The sequence below is a fragment of the Trematomus bernacchii genome, unplaced genomic scaffold (assembly GCF_902827165.1).
Source record: "Trematomus bernacchii unplaced genomic scaffold, fTreBer1.1, whole genome shotgun sequence".
In the NCBI taxonomy this organism is placed as follows: domain Eukaryota; kingdom Metazoa; phylum Chordata; class Actinopteri; order Perciformes; family Nototheniidae; genus Trematomus; species Trematomus bernacchii.
In genome coordinates, this window is record NW_022987582.1 from 799,588 (window position 1) to 824,814 (window position 25,227).

At 40.2% G+C, this 25,227-nt stretch overlaps 4 protein-coding genes across 4 annotated transcripts; 2 read left to right on the top strand and 2 right to left on the bottom strand.

Moving 5' to 3' along the window:
* Positions 1-72: 72 nt before the first annotated feature.
* prpf31 (PRP31 pre-mRNA processing factor 31 homolog (yeast)) lies at positions 73-6,315 on the top strand. The gene is made up of 14 exons (XM_034127741.1): positions 73-243; positions 1,814-2,029; positions 2,107-2,167; positions 2,283-2,366; positions 2,469-2,566; positions 2,931-3,037; positions 3,150-3,319; positions 3,447-3,604; positions 3,709-3,798; positions 3,980-4,107; positions 4,374-4,446; positions 5,638-5,766; positions 5,864-5,962; positions 6,051-6,315. The coding sequence occupies exons 2-14, from the start codon at positions 1,814-1,816 to the stop codon at positions 6,162-6,164; spliced, it is 1,527 nt and encodes a 508-aa protein (XP_033983632.1). The 5' UTR covers positions 73-243; the 3' UTR covers positions 6,165-6,315.
* A 1,081-nt stretch (positions 6,316-7,396) lies between these two features.
* cnot3a (CCR4-NOT transcription complex, subunit 3a) lies at positions 7,397-17,079 on the bottom strand. Its single transcript, XM_034127740.1, has 18 exons — positions 16,937-17,079; positions 16,265-16,320; positions 16,038-16,105; positions 15,845-15,919; positions 15,636-15,725; positions 15,416-15,544; positions 15,180-15,275; positions 14,833-15,046; positions 14,592-14,719; positions 14,327-14,383; positions 13,119-14,046; positions 12,914-13,019; positions 12,430-12,571; positions 11,646-11,745; positions 10,714-10,912; positions 9,170-9,302; positions 8,929-9,054; positions 7,397-8,178 (listed from the first exon to the last, which is right to left on the bottom strand). Exons 2-18 carry the CDS (start codon positions 16,287-16,289, stop codon positions 8,080-8,082), a joined length of 2,715 nt encoding a protein of 904 aa, XP_033983631.1. The 5' UTR covers positions 16,290-16,320; positions 16,937-17,079; the 3' UTR covers positions 7,397-8,079.
* Positions 17,080-17,505: 426 nt separating this feature from the next.
* On the bottom strand, positions 17,506-21,825 carry tfpt (TCF3 (E2A) fusion partner). The gene is made up of 7 exons (XM_034127188.1): positions 21,611-21,825; positions 20,376-20,477; positions 19,694-19,816; positions 19,395-19,465; positions 19,246-19,315; positions 18,687-18,845; positions 17,506-18,031 (listed from the first exon to the last, which is right to left on the bottom strand). Exons 2-7 carry the CDS (start codon positions 20,475-20,477, stop codon positions 17,957-17,959), a joined length of 600 nt encoding a protein of 199 aa, XP_033983079.1. The 5' UTR covers positions 21,611-21,825; the 3' UTR covers positions 17,506-17,956.
* Positions 21,826-21,872: 47 nt separating this feature from the next.
* Positions 21,873-24,681, top strand: ndufa3 (NADH:ubiquinone oxidoreductase subunit A3). Its single transcript, XM_034127189.1, has 4 exons — positions 21,873-21,929; positions 22,172-22,246; positions 22,695-22,772; positions 24,485-24,681. Exons 1-4 carry the CDS (start codon positions 21,923-21,925, stop codon positions 24,574-24,576), a joined length of 252 nt encoding a protein of 83 aa, XP_033983080.1. The 5' UTR covers positions 21,873-21,922; the 3' UTR covers positions 24,577-24,681.
* The last annotated feature ends 546 nt before the right edge of the window (positions 24,682-25,227 follow it).

Here is a 25,227-nt window from a genome sequence, read left to right on the forward strand (position 1 = left end):
TCTGTAATCGCGCGCAACGCGCTCTATTTAAGACAAAGAAGTGTTTTGACTTCATTTCCCAGAAATCAGTTCGAAAGCTGTTACGTATTTAGTCTGCGTCAAACGATTCAGCCACCATGTACACCACGGGCTGAAAGAACATCGTATTAAGAGTCGTTTTTACCTTAATACTTACACCTTAAAGAGGTGATAAGGCGTATTGGTTTTTGTTTTCACAAGGCGACCGTCTTTTGATATCTAAAGGTAAGTTTGTGTTACTTATAAAGCGTTTAGGGAAATCAACGGCTGCGTCTAGCCAACGTTTGCTAATGCTAGCTAGCACACACTCATTCAGTATTAACGATACTAACACTGCATTTAGCCACAGTGTTAAAAATATTCGGTCTTATAGCTACAGTATCAGTTTTCGTCCTCTCTATAATTCAGCCTGCGTTTATTTTGTATTTGTAGTGTTGTCTTAAGAGTCCTAACAGGGCCGCAATACCATGAAATTAGTTGTGTGTTACTACTTTAAAAACAACCCCCAGTTGTGTACACATGTTTCGGTCACAAGAAATACATTTTTAAGATGTTATCTAAGGCTATCAATTATTCACATTAGTATTTTCCTGTGCATTATGTGGCTTATATGTTACAAGATGTCAACATTTTCCACAAATAGCAAGAGCACAGCGCGAGGGCTTACATTGTTTGTAGTTCTTTTGTGTAGCGTCCAAATTACAATAAAGTAAAGCAGAGTAAAACAATCCGGTCTTTGCAGTTGTGAAGCAACTCCGAGTCAAACGTTAATTCCGAAAACCTCTGGGGTTTGACGAGTTAAAAATAAGCACTTTTTAGGTTATGGGCTTGATAGTGAAAATGATTTCCATAAATATTTATTGCGATATAAAAAAATTAAAGTGATACATTTAGGGGACTGAAAGAGCTCTATCTAGTATTTGACAAGAAAATAAATCAGATATTTAAAATGTCATGTCCTGCAAAGTCTATAGTCTTTAATGACCTTTGTGACCTCCTAGCCATCTTGTGGTGATCTTTTTTTCCTCCGAATTTTTTCTAACATTTGCTTTGCAAAATAATTTGCTTTTAATTTCTTCTGCTATAACTAGGGCTGTGCGATTATGGCAAAAATCATAATCACGATTATTTGGGTCAATAATTGATATCACGATTATTAAATACGATTATTCATTGACTTGAAAAAATCCATTTATTGAACTTTAAAACAAATAATAATTTGAACAGTATCTTTTTAACTGTTGATTACCCTGAACGTATAATTCAACTGAAAAACCAATACAAAAATAAATTAAATGAATTATACATTTAAATAAATAATATCAAAATAATAAATACCAATAAACAAGATCAACAAATATTTTGGAGCGCACTTCCACAAGCTACTAAACATATATAAATATGATAAATACAAATAAATGAGACTAAAATAAATTAGGTCAAATATAACCTAGCAAAGCTAAATAATTGTTTTTTTCGATTATGTTGTTTTCGTAATTGTGGCAGGCCAAAATCATAATTGCGATTTAAAATACGATTAATTGCACAGCCCTAGCTATAACAGTAAGATAAGACAATTAAATAACTTTAAAACAGAACGGATGGCATTTGGTGTTTTGTCTTTGCTATCTTCACAAATGTCAGATGCTATACGGTGTTGTTGTAGATATTATTATAACTTAAACGATGGAGCAACCAGTAACACAAAAAAGTGTTGATTTTTACTGACTTAAAAAAACAAACTGATAGGTCTGTAAGCTCATATTTTCCTCAAACTTTCTGTCGCTGGTTGCAGATGTCTCTGGCGGACGAGCTCCTGGCCGATTTGGAGGAGGCCGGAGATGAGGGGGAGGAGGGGTTGTATCCAGAGGAAGAGGAACGGGATAGTGATGGAGAGGCAACGCAGGGAAGGGCAGAGGGAGCGTTGGAAGACATCCCAGAGGAGATGGAGGTTGACTACAGTAAAGCGGAGAGTGTTGGCTCCATCGCCAAGCTGCGCAATAGCAAGCAGGTGAGTTGTGTCACATGGGAGCGTTGTGCATATATTATGAGTAATGCGTCCGTTCTGACCTTCATTTCTGTCTACAGTTTTCAGAGATCATGGAGAAAATTTCCTTTTATAGTGGAAAGCAGCGCAAGAACTCAGAGAGTGAGTGTGACGAATGTGCATGTGACAATATGGTTTACAAAGTTTCTTGCAGAATTCAATTCCTAATGTTAACCAAGAATCCAAAGAAAGTTGGTCATTTTTGTTTCTCTTTCAGTCTCTGGTCTAGTGGAGTCAGACCCAGAGTACAGACTGATCGTTGCAGCCAATAATCTCACAGTGGAGATCGACAACGAGCTCAGTGAGTTGGCTGTTCCTGCTTAATAAAAAGAAAACCCACTTAAAATGTAAAGGGTTGTTTGTGTATCTGCTCTGTATAACAAACCTTTGTTCTGGGTTTCAGATATCATTCACAAGTTCACTCGGGACAAATACTCCAAGAGGTTTCCAGAGCTCGAGTCTCTCGTGCCAGATTCTCTAGATTACGTCCGCACAGTCAAGGTGAGATGAGATGTTTAGTAAAGCCACATTTGACCCCTGAAAGCAGTCATGTTGATTAAATTAATATATTAACCTCATGGGTTATAATAATGATTATTTCAACATATGGCCGCCCACAATACCCTCAAAAATGATCATTTACACCCAAGAAAATTTACATTATATGTAAAGGCAGACTTAATTGTAATACTTCTCATATGTGGTTTGAGCTTTCCAAATGTGTTCCATTTCAATGACTTGCTTTATATGAAATCAAATCTTAACTCGGATATTTTTTGTACTTTTAACCTATTTTATGCATTTTCTCCTAAAGCTTGATAAGTACCATGCAAATAAAATATTATGATTTCTGTTACTTGCTCAGGAATTGGGAAATAATCTGGAGAAGTGCAAGACCAATGAAACTCTGCAGACAATCCTCACCAACGCCACTATCATGGTGGTCAGTGTCACAGCCTCGACCACACAGGGGTGAGTCGGCACACCTCTGGTTCATCAAAAATAATGGCGCCCCTCCACAGGACATCTGAGGGTCACAGTCTCCGTACAATGCTTATTGACATGTTTACATGTGTGTTTTTAGGATACTCCTTAGTGACGATGAACTGCAGCAACTGGAGGAATCGTGTGACATGTCTCTGGAGCTGAGCCAGTCCAAACTCAGGATCTATGAATATGTGGAGTCCAAAATGTCATTCATCGCCCCAAATCTGTCCGTCATTGTCGGAGCGTCAACAGCTGCCAAGATCATGGGTGAGCGATGCAGAAAGATTCATTTTAGATTCAAATAATTTAGTTGAATAAATAGTATAACAGATTATTCTATGGTCCATGTTATCTATCCAAAAAATAACATTGAGGTGATTTCTCTTGGCTGCAGGTATTGGAGGCGGCCTGACTAACCTCTCCAAGATGCCCGCCTGTAACCTGATGCTGCTGGGCGCTCAGAGGAGGACGCTGTCTGGCTTCAGCAGCACCTCCCTGCTGCCCCACACCGGCTACATCTACCACTGTGATGTGGTGCAGTCACTGCCACCCGTCAGTACATATAGCAACATTAATGTATTGCAGTTTTTTTTCTGCATTTAAACTGAGCAAGTGGGACCTTGTTGTTAACACCTGTCTTCCATTTGTGTCTTCAGGACCTCAGGAGGAAGGCCGCTCGTCTGGTGTCTGCTAAATGCACCCTGGCTTCCCGAGTGGACAGCTTCCACGAGAGTTCAGACGGCAAGGTGACTGTCAGACTCGACCACATGCACAATAATACTGAAAGAAGGATGTGTAAATCGGCATACATTCTCAATATGTTCTTAACCCCAAAGAATATCTACCCAAACCTTATCGTACACTGTTGTGGTTTTTTGTAAGAAAATAAATCTGACTCCTGGTGTTTTCTGTCTTATTTTTTTGCAGGTTGGCTACGATCTCAAAGAAGAAATAGAGAGGAAGTTTGATAAATGGCAGGAGCCTCCGCCAGTGAAGATGGTCAAACCGCTGCCAGCCCCGCTGGACGGACAGAGGAAGAAGAGAGGAGGAAGGAGGTACACATCCTTTCAGCTGCTCTGTGAACTGGCTGCAGATTTAGAGACGAGTGGAGTGTAATATGTAGATATGCAGCTTGGCGTCAAAATGCATTCATTTCTGCAGCCTTTCATTTAAAGTAGGACATTTTGAGCCACCAACAGGGGAGCAAAACTGAAAGCAGGAAAGCTTACGTAACCTGCTCTGCCAAGTTTAGATGCCAGCATCCCCTCAACATGTTTAAATATAGCACACCAACTCTCCACTGTTGTCTCTTCTCCTGAAGGTATCGAAAGATGAAGGAGCGTCTCGGACTGACTGAGATCAGGAAGCATGCTAACAGGATGACCTTTGCAGAGGTTTGTAGATCATGCATCCTTTCTCGTATTACTTGTTTAGCCTTTGTGCCCTATGCATTTTCAGTGTAGTTAATTTAAGGAAATGATCGGTTCAGTAGTAATAGTGTGACCCGTTGAAGTTATTTGGCTCTCTTCTCAAGGGATGCACCGAACATCACGTTGAATAGTCTTCTCGGCAAGCATCTAAATAAAAACACAGATTCAAAAACTTGAGTTTCTGAGAGGATGAAGGCTAAAAGCAGATTGCCTTGCTTCTTCTTTCATCAGTTTATAAACACAAAAACAGAAACCAAAGAGAAACATGGCAAACCTCAGTAACAATACGAGTTTCATGTTTTCAGATTGTTGTCCTCGCCAAAATGCTAGCTTTTGCTTCTAAATAAAAGTGTGTCTGAAGAAGAGCAGTCTTGAATTAAATTAATTTTCTCAGGAATTGCGTTTTGTAACTTGATTTCAATATTTATGTTAATTCCAAAAAAGCAAACGTTTGCATTGAAAAAACAAATAATAAGACTTTTCATGACAAACTAAGCTGCTATGACTGACGACATTCATATACTATGATATCTTTGTTTATGACCTTTTCATAACCTATGACTTTTTGGAATTATACTATAACTTTCTTAAAGGTGCAATTCACTTCAGAAACACTTTTTGTTATATTCCATGGAATGCTCTTAACATCCCGATAGCAATGAATATATTAAATGCTTTAACAATAAATACATACAAACATTTCATCTGTGGAAGCCGTGGCGCTGTAAAAAGCACGACCAATCATCTGTCAGCCTTCCATCTCGTGCACAAACTTATCTCGTGCCCTCATTGGTCATGTGTGCGTTCGTGTGTGTTGGAGGAGGGGCTCTATAAGGAAGTCTGAAGGAAGGGGCAGATTTTTTCCGGCTGCATACTTTCAAATTCTAGCGCACTCGAGCTGGTTTCTCCATTCTTACCTACCCTACCTTTAAAGATGTTCTTTTTTTGTATAACATACTACACTATGACATTTTTATATTTACACAAAAAAACAACGTTACTATGACATTTGAGCTCTTTTCATAACATGCTATACTATGAGTGATTTATGTTTTAGTTTTTTCCCTCAACATTTGATTGACATTACCATGACTCTTTATGAAGAAGCATAAACAAACTGAGTGTTTGAGCTTGATATTTGATGATGTTTTGCAGATTGAGGATGATGCCTACCAAGAGGACCTGGGCTTCAGTCTGGGTCAGTTGGGGAAGAGCGGCAGCGGGCGCGTCCGGCAGGCTCAGGTCAACGAGGCCACCAAGGCCAGGATCTCCAAATCCCTCCAGGTAAACTCATCCATGGTTCACTTTCACTCCTACAATGACAAGCTGCTTTTTTTCCTGTCTTTTTTAAGTCTGCATATTCTTTTGTTGCACACTACAGAGGACGTTGCAGAAGCAGAGCATGACGTACGGAGGAAAGTCCACCGTCAGAGACCGCTCCTCAGGGATCAGCTCCAGTGTGGCGTTCACTCCTCTCCAGGTAAAGAGTTCAACACTTCTTTGATTTAACATCCCTGAACAACGTCCTGATTGAATTCACTTGACTAACGCTGAGCTCTTCTCTGCAGGGGCTGGAGATCGTGAACCCAGGGGCTGCGGAGAAGAAGGTGGCTGAAGCAAACCAGAAGTACTTCTCTAACATGGCGGAGTTCCTCAAAGTCAAGAAGGAATCAAAGATGTGAATACACACACACACACACACACACAATCATCCTGCACACGGACAGTTGCGCTCAACACTGTAAAGCGATATTTTCAACATGGTTTGACATTGTGCTTCGTCCTGTATTTCGTTTTTACTTTTTCCATTTGAATAAAAACATAAAAATGTAACTAAGTGTCCTGCCTGCCTTTTCTAGAGAAGGAAAGAATATGCTTTTGCTAAATCCCACGAGTAAATGCATACTTTAAAGGATAAACCATTAGCTCGACGTTGGTCTTGATACTTGCCTAGCACATTTGCTAAATCTATGCCAAGTGCATTTCAAATCAGTGTAACATAATTAGATCTATAGGACTGACAGGACTTAACACCACACACTGACTTGTCATTTCTTAAAAGTATTTATTGAAATTGTACAATCCTGTTTATAACCCCGTTTTATGACATCTCCCATGCAGAACTGTGATGAGGAAAAATGGTAAATAAGTCTTGAAATTCACATTTTTTTTAGCAATTTCTTAATCGACCATCCCTTTCTGAAAACCTTAAAAGCCCCAAAAATAGAATCTATAAAAGGCAAATCTCTCATAACTTTGCTCTTTTTTTCAATCCAACCCCCCTCTACCCCTCCCTCCCCAAAACTCATCACACTAGCGGTGCTTTTAACTGCAGCACAGATCTTGAGTTTTCATGGTTGCTTAACTGGAAAAATCTGATTCAGTTCAACACTCCCTGTTCAAACTGCCAAGAAAAGTGAGATCTGTCGCAGCAGATTACATCTACTTGTTCTGCAGTGTAGAACGTGAGACACTTCTTACTCCACACATACGTTAAATCTACCCTCAGATTTAGGATGTCTGTGTTTCTCTAAATGTAAACAGCTTGAGTGCACATTCACTGGATAAGGAATTACTTAAAATAACAGGTATTAAATTAACAAAGTGAATTTAAGGATGACGAACAGAATGAACTAAAGGTGGGAAGTTGACTCAAACCAAACTCAGATGTATTTTCTAACTCTGTATTTTGAGAGTGATTAATAGGTGATCGGGAGACCGTACATTCACTACGGTTAGCGTGGCCTTTTGTACAAATCAAACATCACGTAGATAAATGTCTCAAACCCTATTTTAAGATTTATTTTACAAGTTTATTTGTTTGTCACAAACATGAAAGCGCCATAATAATGCATTTTTCTTTGACAGGTTAACTTAAAAACATTTTATTTGTAAAGAGGGAGCCAGAGACCAGTTCAATTGCATAGCAATTTAATCCATGTCCAATAAGGACTCTTTCCCTGTCACAGGGAGAGGCCCTGTGGTCACTCTCAATCAGCGTTTAAATCGACCAAGACAATATCAATAAAAACTATTGATAACCGCTCACTATCTCTAATAGGGACCATATTCAACAGGCATCGTAGGGTCTTAAAAGAAGCCAGTCCTACACACCATGACTAAATGTCCACTGTGCCTCCCCGTTTAAACCACCAAATTACAGTAAATACAATATGGGCAGTTTGTTTTGTGTCAAGTCAAAGGCTTCCAGGCTCATGTGGGGTAGGTGGTACAGAGAATCTTGTTGAAACGGAAAAATAAAACAAAACATGAGAAACATGCATGGGGTAGGCTTTCCTAATGCCACATACTGAGTGTGCACACAGACAGGCCCAAACGCAGATCTCCAGTGAGAGCCCCCCTTCTCTTGCAGCGCGATGCATTTGATCAGACCCACAGGGCATTTTTGTCAAAACCAAAGCGCTACAGAAGGAGTGAGGGCTCCACGTAGAGATGCAGCCTATACAGACGCCAGTCTCCATGTTGGGAGAGGGTTTCTACTACACATCACAATCTCTATCCACAGTTTGAAGTTCAGTCTCGGAATGTCAACAGCAGCACGTTTTGTCTCTCTGTCCTTTCGTGTCCCATTGTCCGTCACTGCAGGTCTCTGTCTTCCAGGTACCTGTACTCGAAGGTGAATCCCTCCTTCTTCCTCTGGCCCCATTTCTCATAGTCAAAGTAAATGTAAGTGCCCTGGAGGAACAGCAGAGAAGAAAGAGCAATCATTCAAAAACTGACAACAAAATGACCTAGTTTATTATTTCAGGAGGAAATGTGAACACAAAGCTCCTATTTGTGCAAAGCATGGTTTTATTCAATTGTAGGTGATGCAACAAACATATTTGACCAAAGCTGGCCTCTAAGATTGAACAAATATCCTATTGATCTGCGATTTGATGTCAATAGGCCTCTGCCAAAATGATTTGTCCATTCTTGTTTATCTTATTTATCAAACTGATTTCTCAAACTCTTAAGTCTGTAATCAGCTGACCACGTTTCTGAAGTAGAAGACTGATCCTGTGGAAATCCCTTAAACTGTGTTGTACACATTGGATTTCAACTTTTTCTTCAAGTAAGACAAAAAAAAAACCTTTCTTAAAGGCATTTCTCAAGTACATCTAGATTTCTATGTTTTCAGATTTCCCAACTTGATTCATTTTGACGGTTTGTTGATACAAGATTTGTTTAAAGAGTAGAGGCACAACACTGATGTGCTGTTTCTCATCCTCAAGTGTTTTTCCAGTTTGCTTAATTCCCTGCTGGTAGTTGCATTTGTTATTGATCCTGGTCAGGACGCATGTGTTTATAAAATATGTATTTGTTCCTTGATGGCACTATAAAAGGTTACATGTGTTCTTATTTGATACAAACCTTGTCTATTCCTGCAGAACCCAATTTAAAAAAGGTTTCAAAAGAAACGTGTGAACTTTGTTGATTCTGCACCTGTTCAAACTCATCAGTGATAGTCTTGGGCTCCTCGTGCCTCTGGAACCACATCATGTACTTTGTGTGAAACCTCCATGACTGTTTCTTCAGAGCCTTGGCAGATAGATACTGAGCCTTGGTGCCCTGAGAGAGGGGGGGGGGGGGTCAAACACAACATCAAGCTTGCATCAAGACTTTAATAACCAACAGGAAGGTTGTCGGGGAGCAAACACGGAGCGGGGGGGGCAGAGTGTTTTACCTCCAGGTAGTAGAAGATGAAAAAGAGAGTTTCTGTGGACAGTCTCTGGTAAAACTCAATGGAGTCAGAGTGGTGCGGTGGTATCTGATGGTGGAAGGGTAGTGTGGGACACGGATTCCTCATCAGGTATTGCCTTTAGGACAGAAGCACAGATATCAAAGTCAACTTTATTGTCAATCTTCCAGTTGGTGTGTACAGACAGAGAGAGGGATCGAAATACCGTTTCCCACAATCCCGAATATAAAAACAAATGTATATAAATATGTGTGCAATATGTAGATCTATATATATACACAGTCAAAGACACATTTTACATGTGCACACATTAAAGATGGGGTAGGTAAGTTTGAGAAACCGGCTCGAGATACACTTTTTGTTATATTCCATGGAATGCTCTTAACATCCGATAGCAATGAATATCTTAAAGTGGACCTATCATGCTATATTTGAATAATATATTGTAGGGCCATACGTATATTTATACGTTTTCTTTTTCAAAATACCAAACAGATCATGCATTTTAGCCATGCCTCATTTCGCTCTATTTTGCTTTCCTCCTGTCCAAAAAAGCAAACGTTTGCATTGAAAAAACAAATAAGACTTTTCATGACAAACTAAGCTGCTATGACTACTGACGACATTCATATACTATGATATCTTTGTTTATGACTTTTTGCATGCGCTGAGGTGATAAAAGCTCAGTTCAAATGTATGGGATAAAAAATTGTTTTAAATCATAGTTAAAGTGGACTTATGCTATTTTTAGGCAATAGCATAGGTCTCAGATATATAAAAAACATGTCTATGAAGTGTTTTGCTCAAAATACCAAACAGATCACCCATTCTAGCCATGCCTCATATCCCTGTTTCACTTCCTGTTTCAAAAGTGCTGATTTTGGGAATAAAGCTTTAAAAAAAATAAAGAATTGATAAAAAATAAAAAAGGAGGGGGCTGAGCTCACATGGGACCCGTCAGTTACTGTCTAAACTAAATACTGCCGTGATGAAACGCCATATCATGGATTATCAAGGACTGTTTCTGAAACAGTATGGAGCTCAAAGGCTTTCTCTCATGCCGGTTATACCACAAGGTGAGTTCCTTTTTATTTCCTGCTTCTTCACACACATGCTCTGTGCAGTACAGGTTAGCTCTGAGTGTTAGCGATGCTAATGTAAACATGCACCGACCATATTACGTCCAAAACAGTCGGGCATTGTTTCAACGTTTCTGATAGGGCCGTGGGTGTAAAGCCAGCCTACATTTCCGATATTACGTCATATCGGACGCAAATCTGGATCAGCTCCGTTGTAGCCCCGTTTTTAGAGATTTGGGTACGGAGGAAAAGAGAGAGGGTTTTATTTTCTGATGCTGCGTGAGTTCCCTGACACACCGGAGACACATATTTATGTATAAAAGACATCAAAAAGTGCATTTGGCATGATAGGTCCCCTTTAAGTAGGTCATAAAAAAGGCATAGTATCTATCACTTGTCAATAAAGAGAAACCCTGCGTCATCACTGTGTGTGAAATGCTTTGTCCTCACCTGATCCTCTCCGAGTCCGAGGGGTGGGGCATGTGCGTCCATGCTGACTCCTGCATGGCCTGCTGGTAGAGCTGGTCTTTGGGGAGGGGGGTAGGGCCGAGGGGACAGACCCCTAGCGAGGGGGGAATGCTGACTTCCGACACGGACGGCTGAGGGGCGGCAGGTGTGCCGGGCGCCGCAGACGAACTAGAGAAGATATCTGGAGGAAGAGACGTGAAGGATTGAGAGGACAGAACACACTGAAGCAGATCACTGTCACACTCCTGCTTCCTCTTGATGTAGGAAATGGTTTAATAAACAAGTACATATATTATAATAATATTTGTTACCTGCTTTGTATTTGTTTATATATTTATATTCAATATATTTTCCATATCAATACGTTTTTTTTCATTTATATCTTACATAACTGTTTTAGCTCTGAAAAGGTTTTGATCCATCCAAGTATTCATCTCAACATATTTACAGCTTTTAAACAATCATTTTCATTATTGACTGAACTTGAACCTTGTTTTGATTTAATCATTAGATTAAAAAGGTAAAAAAGTAGTAATGATGTCTTAAAAACATCTACTTATTATTTTACTTGGTCTGCAAATGATAAAACAAGAGAGAAGAAGCAACTGTATTTGTGAGGTGGTAACTGTAAATGCGTTTACCGAAAATCTTTTAAATAATAATTGCAAACGTGAAATTAATTTCAGATGGCCAATTGATCAATAGCTTTGGTGCTTTAGACTCTTCTTCATCTACTTCTCCCAGTACAAGCTGCTCTGGAGTTAAAACATCACCTATTTATCCCCAATGAAATGTAATGGTAAGTCACCTACACTTCAGTAATTAGTCAGTGTTCATGTGGTGTACAGAGTAAAACTGTGAGCTTGTTTTTCTGCACTAACTCAGTGTAGAAACAAGATGTCTGAGCGTCCGACCTCTCTCTGTTAGGTGCAGGTTGGGGATCTCTCCATCCAGACCGGATCCCAGCGCTGCTCTCTCAGCCATCGCCTTCAGAGAGCTGAGAGGCTCGGGGGCCTGAGGCGGGAGGAGAGGGAGACAGCATGAGGACAGGGTGGTGGACCGAGTTCAATTAAGTGGGGAAGAGAGAGTTAAATCGTTTGTTACAGACACGCCCTACCTTTCTTGTAGTTAGGCGTGTAGCAGAAACAGACCAAAAGCTAGAGAAGGGCAATTCCCACACACTACTAAGTCACTTTTAGAGATACAACGTTTCCTAAGGACTGAAACATTGTATCACTAATACATTTCATGCAGAAATTCCCTCTCTTTCTTCTTACTAAGACACCTAATTCAAAAAGCCTGGTGAAAGACGCACTGAAACAAAATTCAGCTACTAAATACATTAATAATAATGGATGTTTTCTGCCACAGCTAACACATTGTAAAACAATATTGTTTAGTGCATTCTATACCGATACAGAGAGTTGGGTATATACTTTGGTAAGTCCAGATATATCGTGACATTACGATCTAAATGCAGATAATACTAATTGCAGATCACTTTTTCTCCCACAGTCTGAATGCTGTCTGAAACCAGCATGTTTGTCTTGTCTGTCAAATTTCTCCATGTGAGCTAAAAACGCCTCAGATACACCTGATTATAAACGTTGTGGTTCACGCCTCAAAGTGGGTCCTCCTTTAGACCATTATGTGACTCTAACAACGTGTAAAGCTCTCTCTCATGCCCCTGTCCCTCACCTTGAGGGCCTCCGAGACCTGTGTGTAGGAGTGGGGCCCGTTGAGAAGACTCCCTCCACCGGGTGTGCTGTCAGAGAACGAGGGGGACGGAGAGCTGGGAGGCAGGGTGATGGAGCTGATTAAACTGGAGCCGTTGTCCATCCTGCAGCAGAGCGGGAACAACAGAGACAAGTTATTACTAACAGGAACATGCACAAGCACACTATAATAGACATAAACACTCTTTAGAAGTCCTCCACTCAATTCTTTCTCCATCCATGTTTCTATTATAACTGCAGCTGCAAATATCATAAACAACTCAAGTACTTTTGGCCCAAACTGACTCCACACAGCTGCTTTCCTTCAACTATGATTCCCCACACATCTTATCCATGCACATTCACAGTTAACCCCTCAATGTTAATATTATATATGTTGTTAAAGTAAGTATAAACAACAACTATCATGTAAGGAATAAGTGATTGAGTGAATATGAAAAACTTACGGCTGACTGTTTGAAGAACTGAGAGATGAGGGCTGGCTGCTTTGTGACTGGCTCGGTGTGCTTAGAGCTGATTCTGTCGAGTTCTCTGCCACTACAGCACTGTAACCTGAGGGCCGGAGGGAAAGGTTAGAGAACATCCTTTCTGAAGACAATGTTGACTTAAACAGATGAGTAACACAAGCCCAAGCGCAACAAGTTAACATACTTGTGCTTCCATTTTGCTTCAGGCCACTTGGTGGTCGCGCAGGAGCAGCATTCACGCCTCCAACCACGCCTCCAACCACGCCGACATTCCCTCCATTGCCTCCCATCATGCCAACTGCTCCGGGTGTCGTGCTGACAGAACTCGGGGGCAGCTGCGAGGCACCGGGGGCTATATTTTGCCCAGGAACCAAACTCAGAATACTCGCACTCAAAGAGTTGTGGGCCGGGCTGGAACCAAGCAAGCCGAGCCCCAACCCCGCCCCGTTGGTGGTGACTCCACTGGAGCCAGAGGGGGGGATGGAGGTGCTGCTCTCCGCTGAAATGATGGACTGAGTGATGCTGCTCAAACCCAAACCTCCTGATGCTGCCTGAGCGTAGGGGGCCGGGGTGGAGCCTGAAATGAGCCCTGCCATTGTGTTTAAGGGGGAGTGGTGGCCGCTAAGACCCAAACCAGACATTTGGTTGGCACTGCTGGTCCCCGTCAGGCCGATATTGCTCAAACCCAGACTCAGCCCGAGTCCCAAACTGGATGCCGGGGTGGGCATGGATATGAACTGTGATTGAGAGATGGGAGTTGAAGAAATGGGTGTGGTGGGCGTGGGGAGAGAGGGGGCAGGTGAGGCTGGGAGGAGGGGGTAGCTGGGCGGGCTGGGGGTGTTGTTTGAGGGGACAGAGGGTTTTGTCTGAGGTGGCTGTTGCTGTTGTTGCTGCTGCGGTTGGTTTGGTGGCAGAGGCTGCTGCTGTAGTGCAGGTTGATGTTGCTGCACCGCACTGCTGAAGCTCCCTATGAGACTGCAGCTGGGTAGAACCGTGGGAATGCCTCCGATAACACTCGCCATGGACACGAGGGAGGAGGACGAGGAGGACCCCGAGGTCGTGGAGGACGAGAAGGAAGATAACAAGGATGGGGTGCCGTTCTTCACAGGCGACTGAAAAGGACACCAGAAAAAAGTATTTTAGACAAAACTGTTCAGAGGGCAGCTTCAGTTGTAAGAAGTGAACTAGAAGTGTAATGGGAATGATGTACTTCCATTTATGCAGATGATGCTACAAACTAAATTAAAAGTCTCCAGCCATGGTCCCACAGAGAAAAAGCTTTATCCATTTCCAACCAGAATCCTTCAGCCTCTGTGCCTCTCAGGACCAAGAGTGAACAGCGCGGCACTAAACAGTTTGTCTACTGGCACAGTACAGAAGAGAGCCTCTCACCTGACTAACTTCACTGTCTGTCGAGCGTCCCCTTTTCTTATCGTCCTCTGAGCTCTCCTATAGGAGAAGATACCTTGATATGACAATCCACTTTTGAAATGTTGATTCAGCAAACTAGTCAGTGGATTACAACACAATGAGGCTTATAGAAGATTTAAAACTTTAAAGAAAGATATTTTCAAAATGTTGTCAGAATGTGCTTTTTCTACCCAGCATCCCTTTAACATACTGACCCAGGTGTTCAGGCTACAAACACAATACTTACAGCAGTGCAAGTGGCCGGGGAAGGAGGAATGGGTGAAGAGGAGGTTGTGGAAGTGGGAGTGCTGCAGGATTGCAGGAACATCTCATCATCCAGAGGGCCCTGACCCGACGGAGAAGTTGCCACTAATGCTGCAGTTTACAGAAAAGACAGGACAAAGACAAGGGACAGATGTTTCCATTATAACACATCTGTTGTCTGGATAAATGCATCAGGGTAACATCACACAGTGCTCTCTACTCACGGATGTCATCCAGGTCTAAGTCGTCGTAGATGAACTCATTCTCCTCAAAGTCCGGGTCCTGAGACGAGTCGATGTAGTAATCAACATCATCCTTGATCTTCAGGATTGAATCCACCACTATAGAGTCATTGTCCAGCATTCGTAAAATGGTCTCCAACATGCGAATGTGGAATCGATGCCTTTCAACCATTCGTTTGAGCTCCTCAATGCGATCCTGTTTCATCATGAAAGACACAAAGCATGTGTGTAGTTTGTGTTAAAAATGTTAGAGGAACAGACTAGATATCCACAGTCATTATTATTGTATTTAACTGCACAAAATATTGAAAATGAGACGAAGGACTTACATCTTTGTCGCCCTTCTTTTTTCTTGTCTGAACTGAAAGAGATTCTATCTCACTTTCAAACTGATCCACCTGCATATTTAGAGTGTCTATCGTACACTGGGGGTGAGAGAAAAGAAAAGAGCGTTAATGGATTCAAAGAAAAGGCTTCCCAAAAAAACAGTTTTATCAAACTGCCTATGAGGAAATATTAGGCCTCCTAAATGTACAATAGGTATAGATAATAGTGGATGTATTACCGTTAGCCACAGTCCCGTTTCCTCTTTTTCCCTCTGAGCTGGATCCACTTTCTGAGCGAGCCCCAAGCCTTCTTTAGAGTAGGCTTTTGTTTTTGTTTCACGTTCCACCACCTTGAACCGCTCCATTTGCTGAGGAAAGAAACATGACATAGGGCATGTTAAGTTACTATACAATACTAAAACAATAATAAACAGGACAAGTAAAAGATGGAAAACATACCGTCTCTATTAGTTTGCGGTTTTCGACTAGCTGCCTTTTGTCTTTGATCTCGTTTGAGGCCACCCATGTTTTTATCTGATCTCTCAGTCGCTGGGAAGAGGACAGACGGGGAAAATATTGAACCACAATAGCAATTTGAATAACTGTTAACAAGAGTACAGATAAAGAAACAATGTGAGAGAAAATGCGTGTTCATTAATTTATCTCACCTGTAGTTTTTTTATCTCTTTCTTGAGGTCAGCCTCATATTTTTCCTTCTGGTTTGCATTGGCTGCATTATGGAGCTTAAATTGTGAAAATAAACAAAGATATTTTGGTATTTGCAGCATCCATATGATCAAATAGTATAGTAGTAATAGTAGTTTTATCATAGAGTACCAAACAAATGCAAAGATCTCTTACCTTTTGCCAGATGTCTTCAAACTGTTCCACACCTTCAGCTACTTTTTTCAAACATCTGTCGATCTCACCTGTGGAGAATCAATATGTGGTCCAACAACATAGTGTTAATCTGTGCAACACCAACAACTTTTGTAGTTGCGGTCAGTGTATGTCTCTGTGCAGGATGCTGGGCAGTGTGATGGATCATGAGCATCCTCCTCACTGATGAGCATCACCAACAGTCTTACCTTGAAGTTTTCTCTTGTCAGCCATGGCTCTGACTACGACAATGTCCACATTCCGTCTGCCACGGAGACAAATATGTAAAGTAAATGTGCATTCAAAAACCCCACATCCTCTCAACAGAGCATCAATGCATCGGTTTGCAGAGAGTGAAGCTGACGTTACCTCCAGCTGGCTGGACAGTTATATTTAGCAGCACAAATAATGTTATCTCTAACGAATCAAAGAATACTTTAAACCAGAGCTTTTGTATGGTCGTTGTTCTATTGCAATATTTTACTCAACGTAGCTGATCTCCTATGACAAACATGGTTGTCAGCTAAAATTAGCCACCTAGCCAGCTAACGTTAATACTAGCTGCCAGTATCTTAGCTCGTCCACCTCGCTCGGTACCAACCGGCCCGTTTCAAAACAAGTACCACGGAGCACACTGATGGATGGAAATAATATTCATGCATCATAATTGTGGGGTCCAGAATAGCTTTTATATGGTGGGCTTGCGTTATGAAATGCACAATTTATCAGATTCCGTTCTAATCTTTAACCTGCTAGCTATTATGGCTAACTGCCTGAGTAGCTAATGCATAAAATGCTAGCTAGCCTGCTAGCCAAATTTAGGAAAATGGGAAACTGGGTCAACCCGAGAATGTACATGTATAGCTGTATGCGACATTTACCTATGGTATGGGCTTTCGTTTGTCTTTTTTCAAATACAGCCAAAACTAATTCCAAAAAGTCTTCTTTACTTCCAAATTGTGTTTTCTTTTCGACAAGCTCGCTCACTGTAATGTAGCTGAAGATGGACGGTAGCTAAAATCCCACCTCCGTTTTTAGACCCCGCCCTAAATCAAATCTATGAAATCTGATTGGACAGAGCTCCTGTCTGTCACTCAAAGATATCCGCTAGAGTAGGGCTCGGTCATTGGCTGAGCGTCCTGATGGAGTATGATGGACAAGATAACAAAACTGAACCTGAAATCAGACATCCACAATTGTTCTCTGAAACATATCTATATAGGGGGTTTACAATACATTTCAGAAAACGTGTTAATAAATCATTAAGTCATTAATCAACTGAAAAGTGTTTTTTTCGCACATACTGCCAGAAATATCCACTTGCACTATAAATCAAATTTCAGAAAAGTTGCATTGACAAAAAGGATCGTCTGCTTCTGGTCAACATCAGCAAACATGATTAAATGCAGACTTTAAAAATGTTGACAATAAAAACATGAAAAACAGACAGTCCAATTGCCAAATAGTAATTTATTTCAGCAGGTTCTGAAATAAAATCATGAACCATAATATCAATGACAGTATCCAGGGAATCAATTGTGAAATCTATTAATAAACACAAGTTTGTAAGTTTACTATAAATGTATCTAGTTTATCAAATAATTAACAAACAGCCCCATGTATTACAGTGTGCAGTTGGCCACTGGTCATAATTATGTGTCGTTATTAAATAAAAGTACAAAATATTTCTACGGAAAATAAAATATACAAAACAAATGAATACTTGTACCAAGTGTACAACATATCGTTTTATCTTACATTGGTTCAATCGGATCACAATGTAAACTAAAACAGTGCAAAACCCGGCGGAGAGGCAGCGTTTCTACTGAAGAGTTAATGAAACTGTGTGCTCCTTCTGCATCATCATCATCATCGTCATCATCAGGGCCACAGTTCAATGATCAGTGAGACAGAGAGGTCGGGCTGGGCATTTCTCCAAACTGATTCTCTGCCAACACTGACATGTCTGCTTCAGTCTGGGAAAAGAAGACACACACTCAGTCAACAGAAAATCAACTGTGCTTTCATTAAAGGATCAATAGGTTATGTATGGGCATTACTTTAGTTTAAAAACATCACATCGCGTGGCAGAGACATCTACTGATATTAGCATGCTGTCGTGTAGTAACACTTTTTCTTCATGAGTCCAGTTTGCCCTCGGTCCAACATAAACCCTGGAGGGCTCGTCAGTCACGCTGAAGGTTCATGGTCTGTATACATTGATTAATAGTTCCAAATTGGCAGTTTTCAAAGCAACTATCAAAGTGAACATAGGCTGTAGAGACCCTGGTTAGTGGATTAAACAGAAGTTTGATTGTATTTTGTGTATCCTTGCCCTGCTGTTAGTTAGTTGTTTTTTGTTTTTATATAACTGATGATTATAAAAGTTCATGGACCTAGTAGCAGCAATACACCAAAGCATAATGCTGCCCCCTATTTGGAGCATGTGGCCAGGCGTTACACATTGCATGATTTATAACAGCCATCTGCATTTCAAACCAACCATTCATGCCTCCATAACTACATAATCATCCAAATCACACTCACACAAAAGTAACATTCAAGAAACTAACTGATGCATAAAAGCGAAAGCTATGGAAAAAAGCAGTCCAAAATAGTTTTTACTCCTACCTGTTGGTCTTTATCTTTTTCTTGCCGTGGTATTCTGTGTCTTTTCCTCTTTGGCAGCGCAGCATGAGGCAACGCAGCAGACGAGGAGGAACCTGACACACCGTTAGGCCGGTCATCCTTCACTCCTGCAGCAGGGTCTAAATGGACTCCAGGCTCATCCTGAAACAAGGTAAACATTTTAAATGTAAAATGCATTTAACAAGCTTGAGCATTTATTATTGGTACATTAAACAAATCAGCAGACCAGCTGGGAAACTAACCCGGCATCTTTGTGTATATATTGGGTTTTGGTCATCTAAACTCAAATATCAACGGAAATACTAAAGTAATTTTCCATTTAAGAGAGGTGTATATTTCTGCCCCATACACCATAACAGGTTAATCCGTACATGGTAAAGTGCTTTAGTCAAACACATGAATACCATTTTCTTTCTCGTGAATTAGGTCAAAATCTGGCATTGAAAATAATTTACAATCAATTTGCAGATGATTATTTAAAAAAAACTGGGTTATTTTCTTTAGAAATGTATCACATTCAGCAACCTATCCATTTTCTCACCTCTAGAAGTATAGTGAGCTGGGCGTTCCTGTAGTCGTCCCCATGAGCATCTAAAGTCTTCATGAGAAACCTGCAAGATTAACATAATCTTCAGACGCACCATCGGGGGGCAAACGTAGAAACTGATTTACTGTAAAGAGGTTTCGTACCGTCTCTCCTTCTTCAAGCGTCGTGTTATTCTTTGTACTTGATGAAGGCGACCAAGAATCTTCTGATTCACCTGAAAATAAAAAATACACCATCATGCCTGGCCGGTTTGAGTTAAAAAAAAAAAAAAAGATCATATTGCAAACGGCATTTCCAAAAAGAATAGACAGTCCTGTGCCTGCATTTTATTTTCGAATTGAGTGTTGGTTTGACACTAAGGTAACAAGGAACTTAATGACAATAGACACAAATATGAGCTAATTGCATACCCTTTCACAATTATATGTAAGCTTGCACACACCTGTTCAATGTCTTTACATCTCCTATTCAGAGCCAGATATTTCCTCTTATCAAGAGCTCTCCTCTCTTCATCGTCCTGCTCTGTCCCCTCCAGCAGCTCACTGCCTCCCGGGCCCAGCTCCACCTGAAGAGAAACATATCATGGTTTCTGTTTTGATCTGAATAACCTTTCTGTGTCATTAATGCACACAAAAAGTCAGAAATGTACTCCAAACCCAACAGATCTTTTTTTTTTTAACACTTTATTTATTGGTTTTTCCCACACGTAACACAATAACAGGAGAAAACCCAACAGATCCTTGCTCCACCTACTAAGCTAAACATGACAACTTTCATATAAGACACTCTGAATTCAAATATTTGGACATATAAGTCATAATGTAATAAAGACTAATTAAATAATTTCTGTCACAATCATAAAATGTCAATGAAATTGTGGCATACATAGGTCAAATTCAGAGTATATTTAAACTAGATCAAGGGTGAGACTCGAGCTTCGGGCCCAAAAGACAGAGATTATCTTAAATAGTGTATTTACTCTCTCTTACTCTAGCTAAGGTGTTGTTAAAACGGGTAATATTTGATACAATCAGTACAAAGACTGCTATGTGCAATACTTCTCATGACTTTGTGGCAAAGGGAGCACTAGCTACCAGGCGTTACAACATTAACATTAGCTTTACCTCCCCTGGTCCCAGCTCCACGCCACCAGGCTCCAGCTCTGCCTCCAGGATGTGTCCACCGAAGAGAGGAGGCAAAGCCAAACCAGAGAAATCCTCCATCATCTGGGAAGGAAGACAGAGAAGATTTTGGATTATTATTAAAAAGCTTTCATAATACAATTCATGCAGATACAATATGTGTAGGTACAAATCTCCTCTAACAATAGCACCAATTGTGATGATCGTTTAGGGAGTGGAAGAAGTAAAAGTAGCCATATGCCAGTGCAAAAATAGCCCTGCATTAAAACTCTTAAGTTAAAGTACAAAAGAATAAGCATCAAAATACATTTCTAGTAGCCAAATTACGCATCATGCAGAATGATAATGTTATATCAATGGATCATTTGTTGGTGATGCATTATAATCGTATAAGGGTTGATTTATAGTTTGTATAAAAAAAAAAAATCTAAATATGCAAATCTATGCGAAGCTATTAAATACATGTAGTCGAGTAAAAAGTACACTATTTGCCTCAGAAATGTAATGGAGATAAAATGTAAAGTATGATAGTATGGAGGGATTCAAGTACCTCAGAAGGTAGGTTAGAGTTACGTTAACGCTCAGAAGGGAAAGCCCTGCTATTATCAATGAAGGACTGTCACACTAGGAGATAACATGCTGTATCCAGTGGTGGAACAAGTATTCAGATTCTTTACTTGAGTAAAAGTACACACACAAACTGTTAAAATACTACATTTCAAGTGAAAGTACTGCATTGAGAATGGCACTTAAGTAAAAGTATTAAAGTAAGTTTAGGGAAATGTACTGAAAGTATTTAGGGTAAAATAACTCATTGTTAGTATTTTAATATTTAAAAAAACTTCTTAGCAAATTTGCTGCCAATTCATCTCCTGTTAACCCACTCATGGTTGCAGTTACTTAAACATAATGTTGGATGGTTTAATCTATACCATATATTCTTTTTTTTTTTAAACACACTTGTTGTGTGTCAAAATATGAATTTGTAAAGTGACTGCTAAATACATCTGTAAAATAAATGTAGTGATGTAAAAAGTACAGAATTGGCTCGCAATGTAGTACTTTTTATACTACTTTATAGACGTATAAAGTAGTATAAAAAGAAAATAGGTCAAGTATAAGTACCTCAAATGTGTACTCAAGTGCAGTACTTGAGTAAATGTACTTAGGTACTTTCCACCACTGGATACATCAATCTACATAGTAACATGACTTACATTTATGAATGAAAGGTCCAACAGCAGTTGCTACGGGTTACAACTCCTCTACAAACCGTTTTAACGGTCAAACTGCTGCATAGACTGTGTATTATTCTTTGATGTAAACAGCCAGGCTAGCTAAGAGTGTTTTCTAAAATTAAACTGAGCTAACATCAAACGTAAAGCGAAGGAAGAGTAGTCCTTTCGTTCCATTCTCGTCGATGAACGAATGTTTTTGTGCGACGGGCGCAGAAATCATACGTCAGTTGTTAGTTACTACATTTCCCATGAGCACCCGCGCCTGCTGGAGTTAAAACTACAAAGATCAACATGGCGGGTATGTGACTATTTGGTCCTCTTTTATGCATTGCAGCTTTTAGAAATACCTCCTGTAGCATGCTTTATTAATTAAAGCACTTTAAACTACCCTATTTATGCCTCCGGGTTATTTTAAAAACAATGGTTTCGATTCGAAATGCCTCTTAAAACGTGACCTTGATGTGTTGCTAACGGTGGCTAACGTTAGCTTCCGTGGGTTGTCAGCTGTGGAAGATGTAACCTGTTTGTGTTTATCTGCAGCAATCGGACTGTTCCTGAAGAACTTCTGGAATAAAGAGCCCATTGTCTTGATCGCCGGTACTATTGCAGCGTGTGGTAAGTAACCAGTGTCATTTAGCTCAGACATGTGTGGGATAGAAAGAGAGACAGCATTGTCGAGCTTGCTTTGGAAATACTGTACTGAATGAACAACATTAAGTATAAAGATAATTGCAAGTATCCCAGATATGGTCCATAGACTGATACAAGCAACCAAACAGTACAAATGAGGTTGAATATAATTTTAGAAAAGGCAAGTTGATGCCTTGAGATGTTTTTGTATAAAGTGTGATAGGAGCAAGTTAATGGATACAACTTAAATCAGAACTCACGAATGGGAGTACGGTTTGCTCATTTTCTATTGTTTTTGTTTATTTATGAGTTTTTTTTACAAGCCATGTTTTTTTGTTAATTGACCAATGTAAACACAGAGTTCATAACAAAGTCTAACTAATATACTGTATATATGGTTAATACTTTGTTTTTCCTATTATTATTATTATAGGGGTGGTTCTTCCATTCATCAGCCCATACAGCAAGTATTCGACAATGATAAATTCAGCTGTGCCGTACAACTACCCAGGTAAACAGTAAACATTGTTTCTGATCATTTGAGTGTAATTGAAAAAGGCTACATGTAACGGAGGTGATCTCTGGGGCCATAGATCTCGGTCTCCGTTACGGATTATACAGCTTCATTATTGGCGAAGTATATTAATTTGCTCCACACTAAAACATTGCACAGGAAGCATGTGAATATATGTAATTTATGCATCTATTTGTCATGATCTGTCTATGTTTTAGTTTGTCTGTCTCTGTTTCCTGTTTTAGTTTGAAAAGTGTTCCCCCTCCCGTCTTGTCTGTTGCTGGTGATTGTGTTCACCTGGTGCCCTGTGTTTTCTCCTCCCTCCTCACCTGTGGTTTGTTTGATTAGTCCTGTGTGTATTTAGGTTCTGTTTTCCTGTTAGTCTGGGGTTGCGGTCGAATAGTCCAAAAATCAGCTCCTAAATTCTAACCCTATCGTCTATTCCTTGACCTCTGAGTGAAACGTTAAGGGATAGTGGATAGGAAAATTCAAAAGGATTTAGGAGAAGAGACTGCGATACTTTAGAGAATCCGACTGCACTTTCACTATCCGACGTGTTTATGATGCGCCAGCGGAGGTCATAAATGTGCGTCTGCTGCTGTGGGGAAACTACCGTTTTCTATACAGCGGACTACAACATGGATGTTTAATAAGAACGAGGGACTACTGTAAACTCATCTAGAGACTCTGCACCGTGCTCTGATGCTGTTATGCTTTATGAACAGGGACAACAGAGAAACATATTCTTCATGACCAAAGTTGGAATTGAAATAAAAAAGGAAAGTGAAACTTATGCTCGTCACCCTCTCCCTCCGGTCCACATTAATACAAATGATCCCAATACGTATAATTGTATGAAAAGCTCTTAAAATCAATACAAATGTATTTATTATAAACGTTAGTCCTTAACATCTATCACTGTGTATATCACCATTCAAACATCTTTTAAAAGTTGAACAAACCCCACACAGCTCAGTAAAGACTGAAATGTTGACTTTATTTGATCATTTCAGTAAAAACTAACGTTCATATTTCTCTTTTTGATTATAATACTGATGAACGTTCAAAACAAAGCACTTTGGCAACTCACCACATACGTTTTAAAAGGCTTAATAAGCACCGTAACTTTCATGATATCATTTCTCGTTCATAATCGATTGTTTCCGTGAACGGCCGACTGTTGTGTGACGGCAAGGCAAATGCCGCGGCCGCAAGGCATTGTGGGGCAGCATTTTCTCCTCTCCTTTAGGTTAGGGAGGTCCAGTGGTTCCTAAGCTAAAGGAGGTCATAAAGGAAGTTTGAAACTTCCTTTCCTTTCATTTAGAGAATTCGAACGGCACTTATCATGGCTGCCACTGAGGGACTTCCGGGTCATTTCACTCCGTTAGGAAGGTTCCTAAGCTAAATGGACTATTGGACCGCAACCTGGGTGTGTGGGAGATCCTTGTTGCTGGTGACTGTGTTCACATGAGACTAACATCTCTACCTGTGGCTGTGTCATGTACCACAAGGAGTAATAAATGCCCACACCGGGTTGTATTTGGACGTTCTGCCTCTGCCTCCTTGCTTGGTAGGGCCGCTCAATGGCCAGCTTCACACTACACAATGCTGACACATGTCAAAGACCCTGGTTTATAAAAAAAAAAACATTTGTTCAAATCTTGTCAATTCAAATATTAAAGGTTGTTTCCCTTTCTACCCCGATGCAGTCCCTGTGCGAGATGATGGAAACATGCCTGATGTCCCTGCTCATCCGTCTGAACCAAAAGGACCAAGCTTGGAATGGTTTAAGAATTTTTAACTTCACATTCGCACGATAAAAGCGAATGATGTTCCCTTTGTTCACCCGAGTCTGCAGAGCTGCTCCCCGTATCAATGTACTGCAATAAAGATTAATTTAATTCTACTATTTGGTCACATTTTATTTATTTATTTTGAGAAAATTATAACTCCACAAGTTATAATTTTCCACAATTAGACTGTTGAAGTTTGAACAAAGCTCAAAAGTGAGGTCTTAATTCTTTTCACACGCCTTTTAGAGTAAACCTTAAAATGACCATACCTCATAAAGTTTGCATGAAATATGTTTGACCTTCTCCAAGACAATTGCTGGATTGGTAGAGCTAAATCTCAAAACCTAAAAATTCGAACCAATTAAAACCGTTGATCAGGAAACATGACCAGGCATTAGAATTTTTTTCAAAGCAGATCAGGAGAGTTTTGAAACTAAGCTTCGACAACCCTGATCCTTCAGAAGAGGCTTAACCTGACAAAGCTGGAATCAGACCAACACTCCTAAAATATGAATAGTTTGTTTCATACCAGCATTATTCTACTTGCAAGAGTAAGAACAATATGCGGACCGGTACTGCATGACGACTGAGGTTGCTAGAGATCAGATATGAAATTAGATAATTCAGATATTCATTTAAACATCTGTACCTGTCTCGCT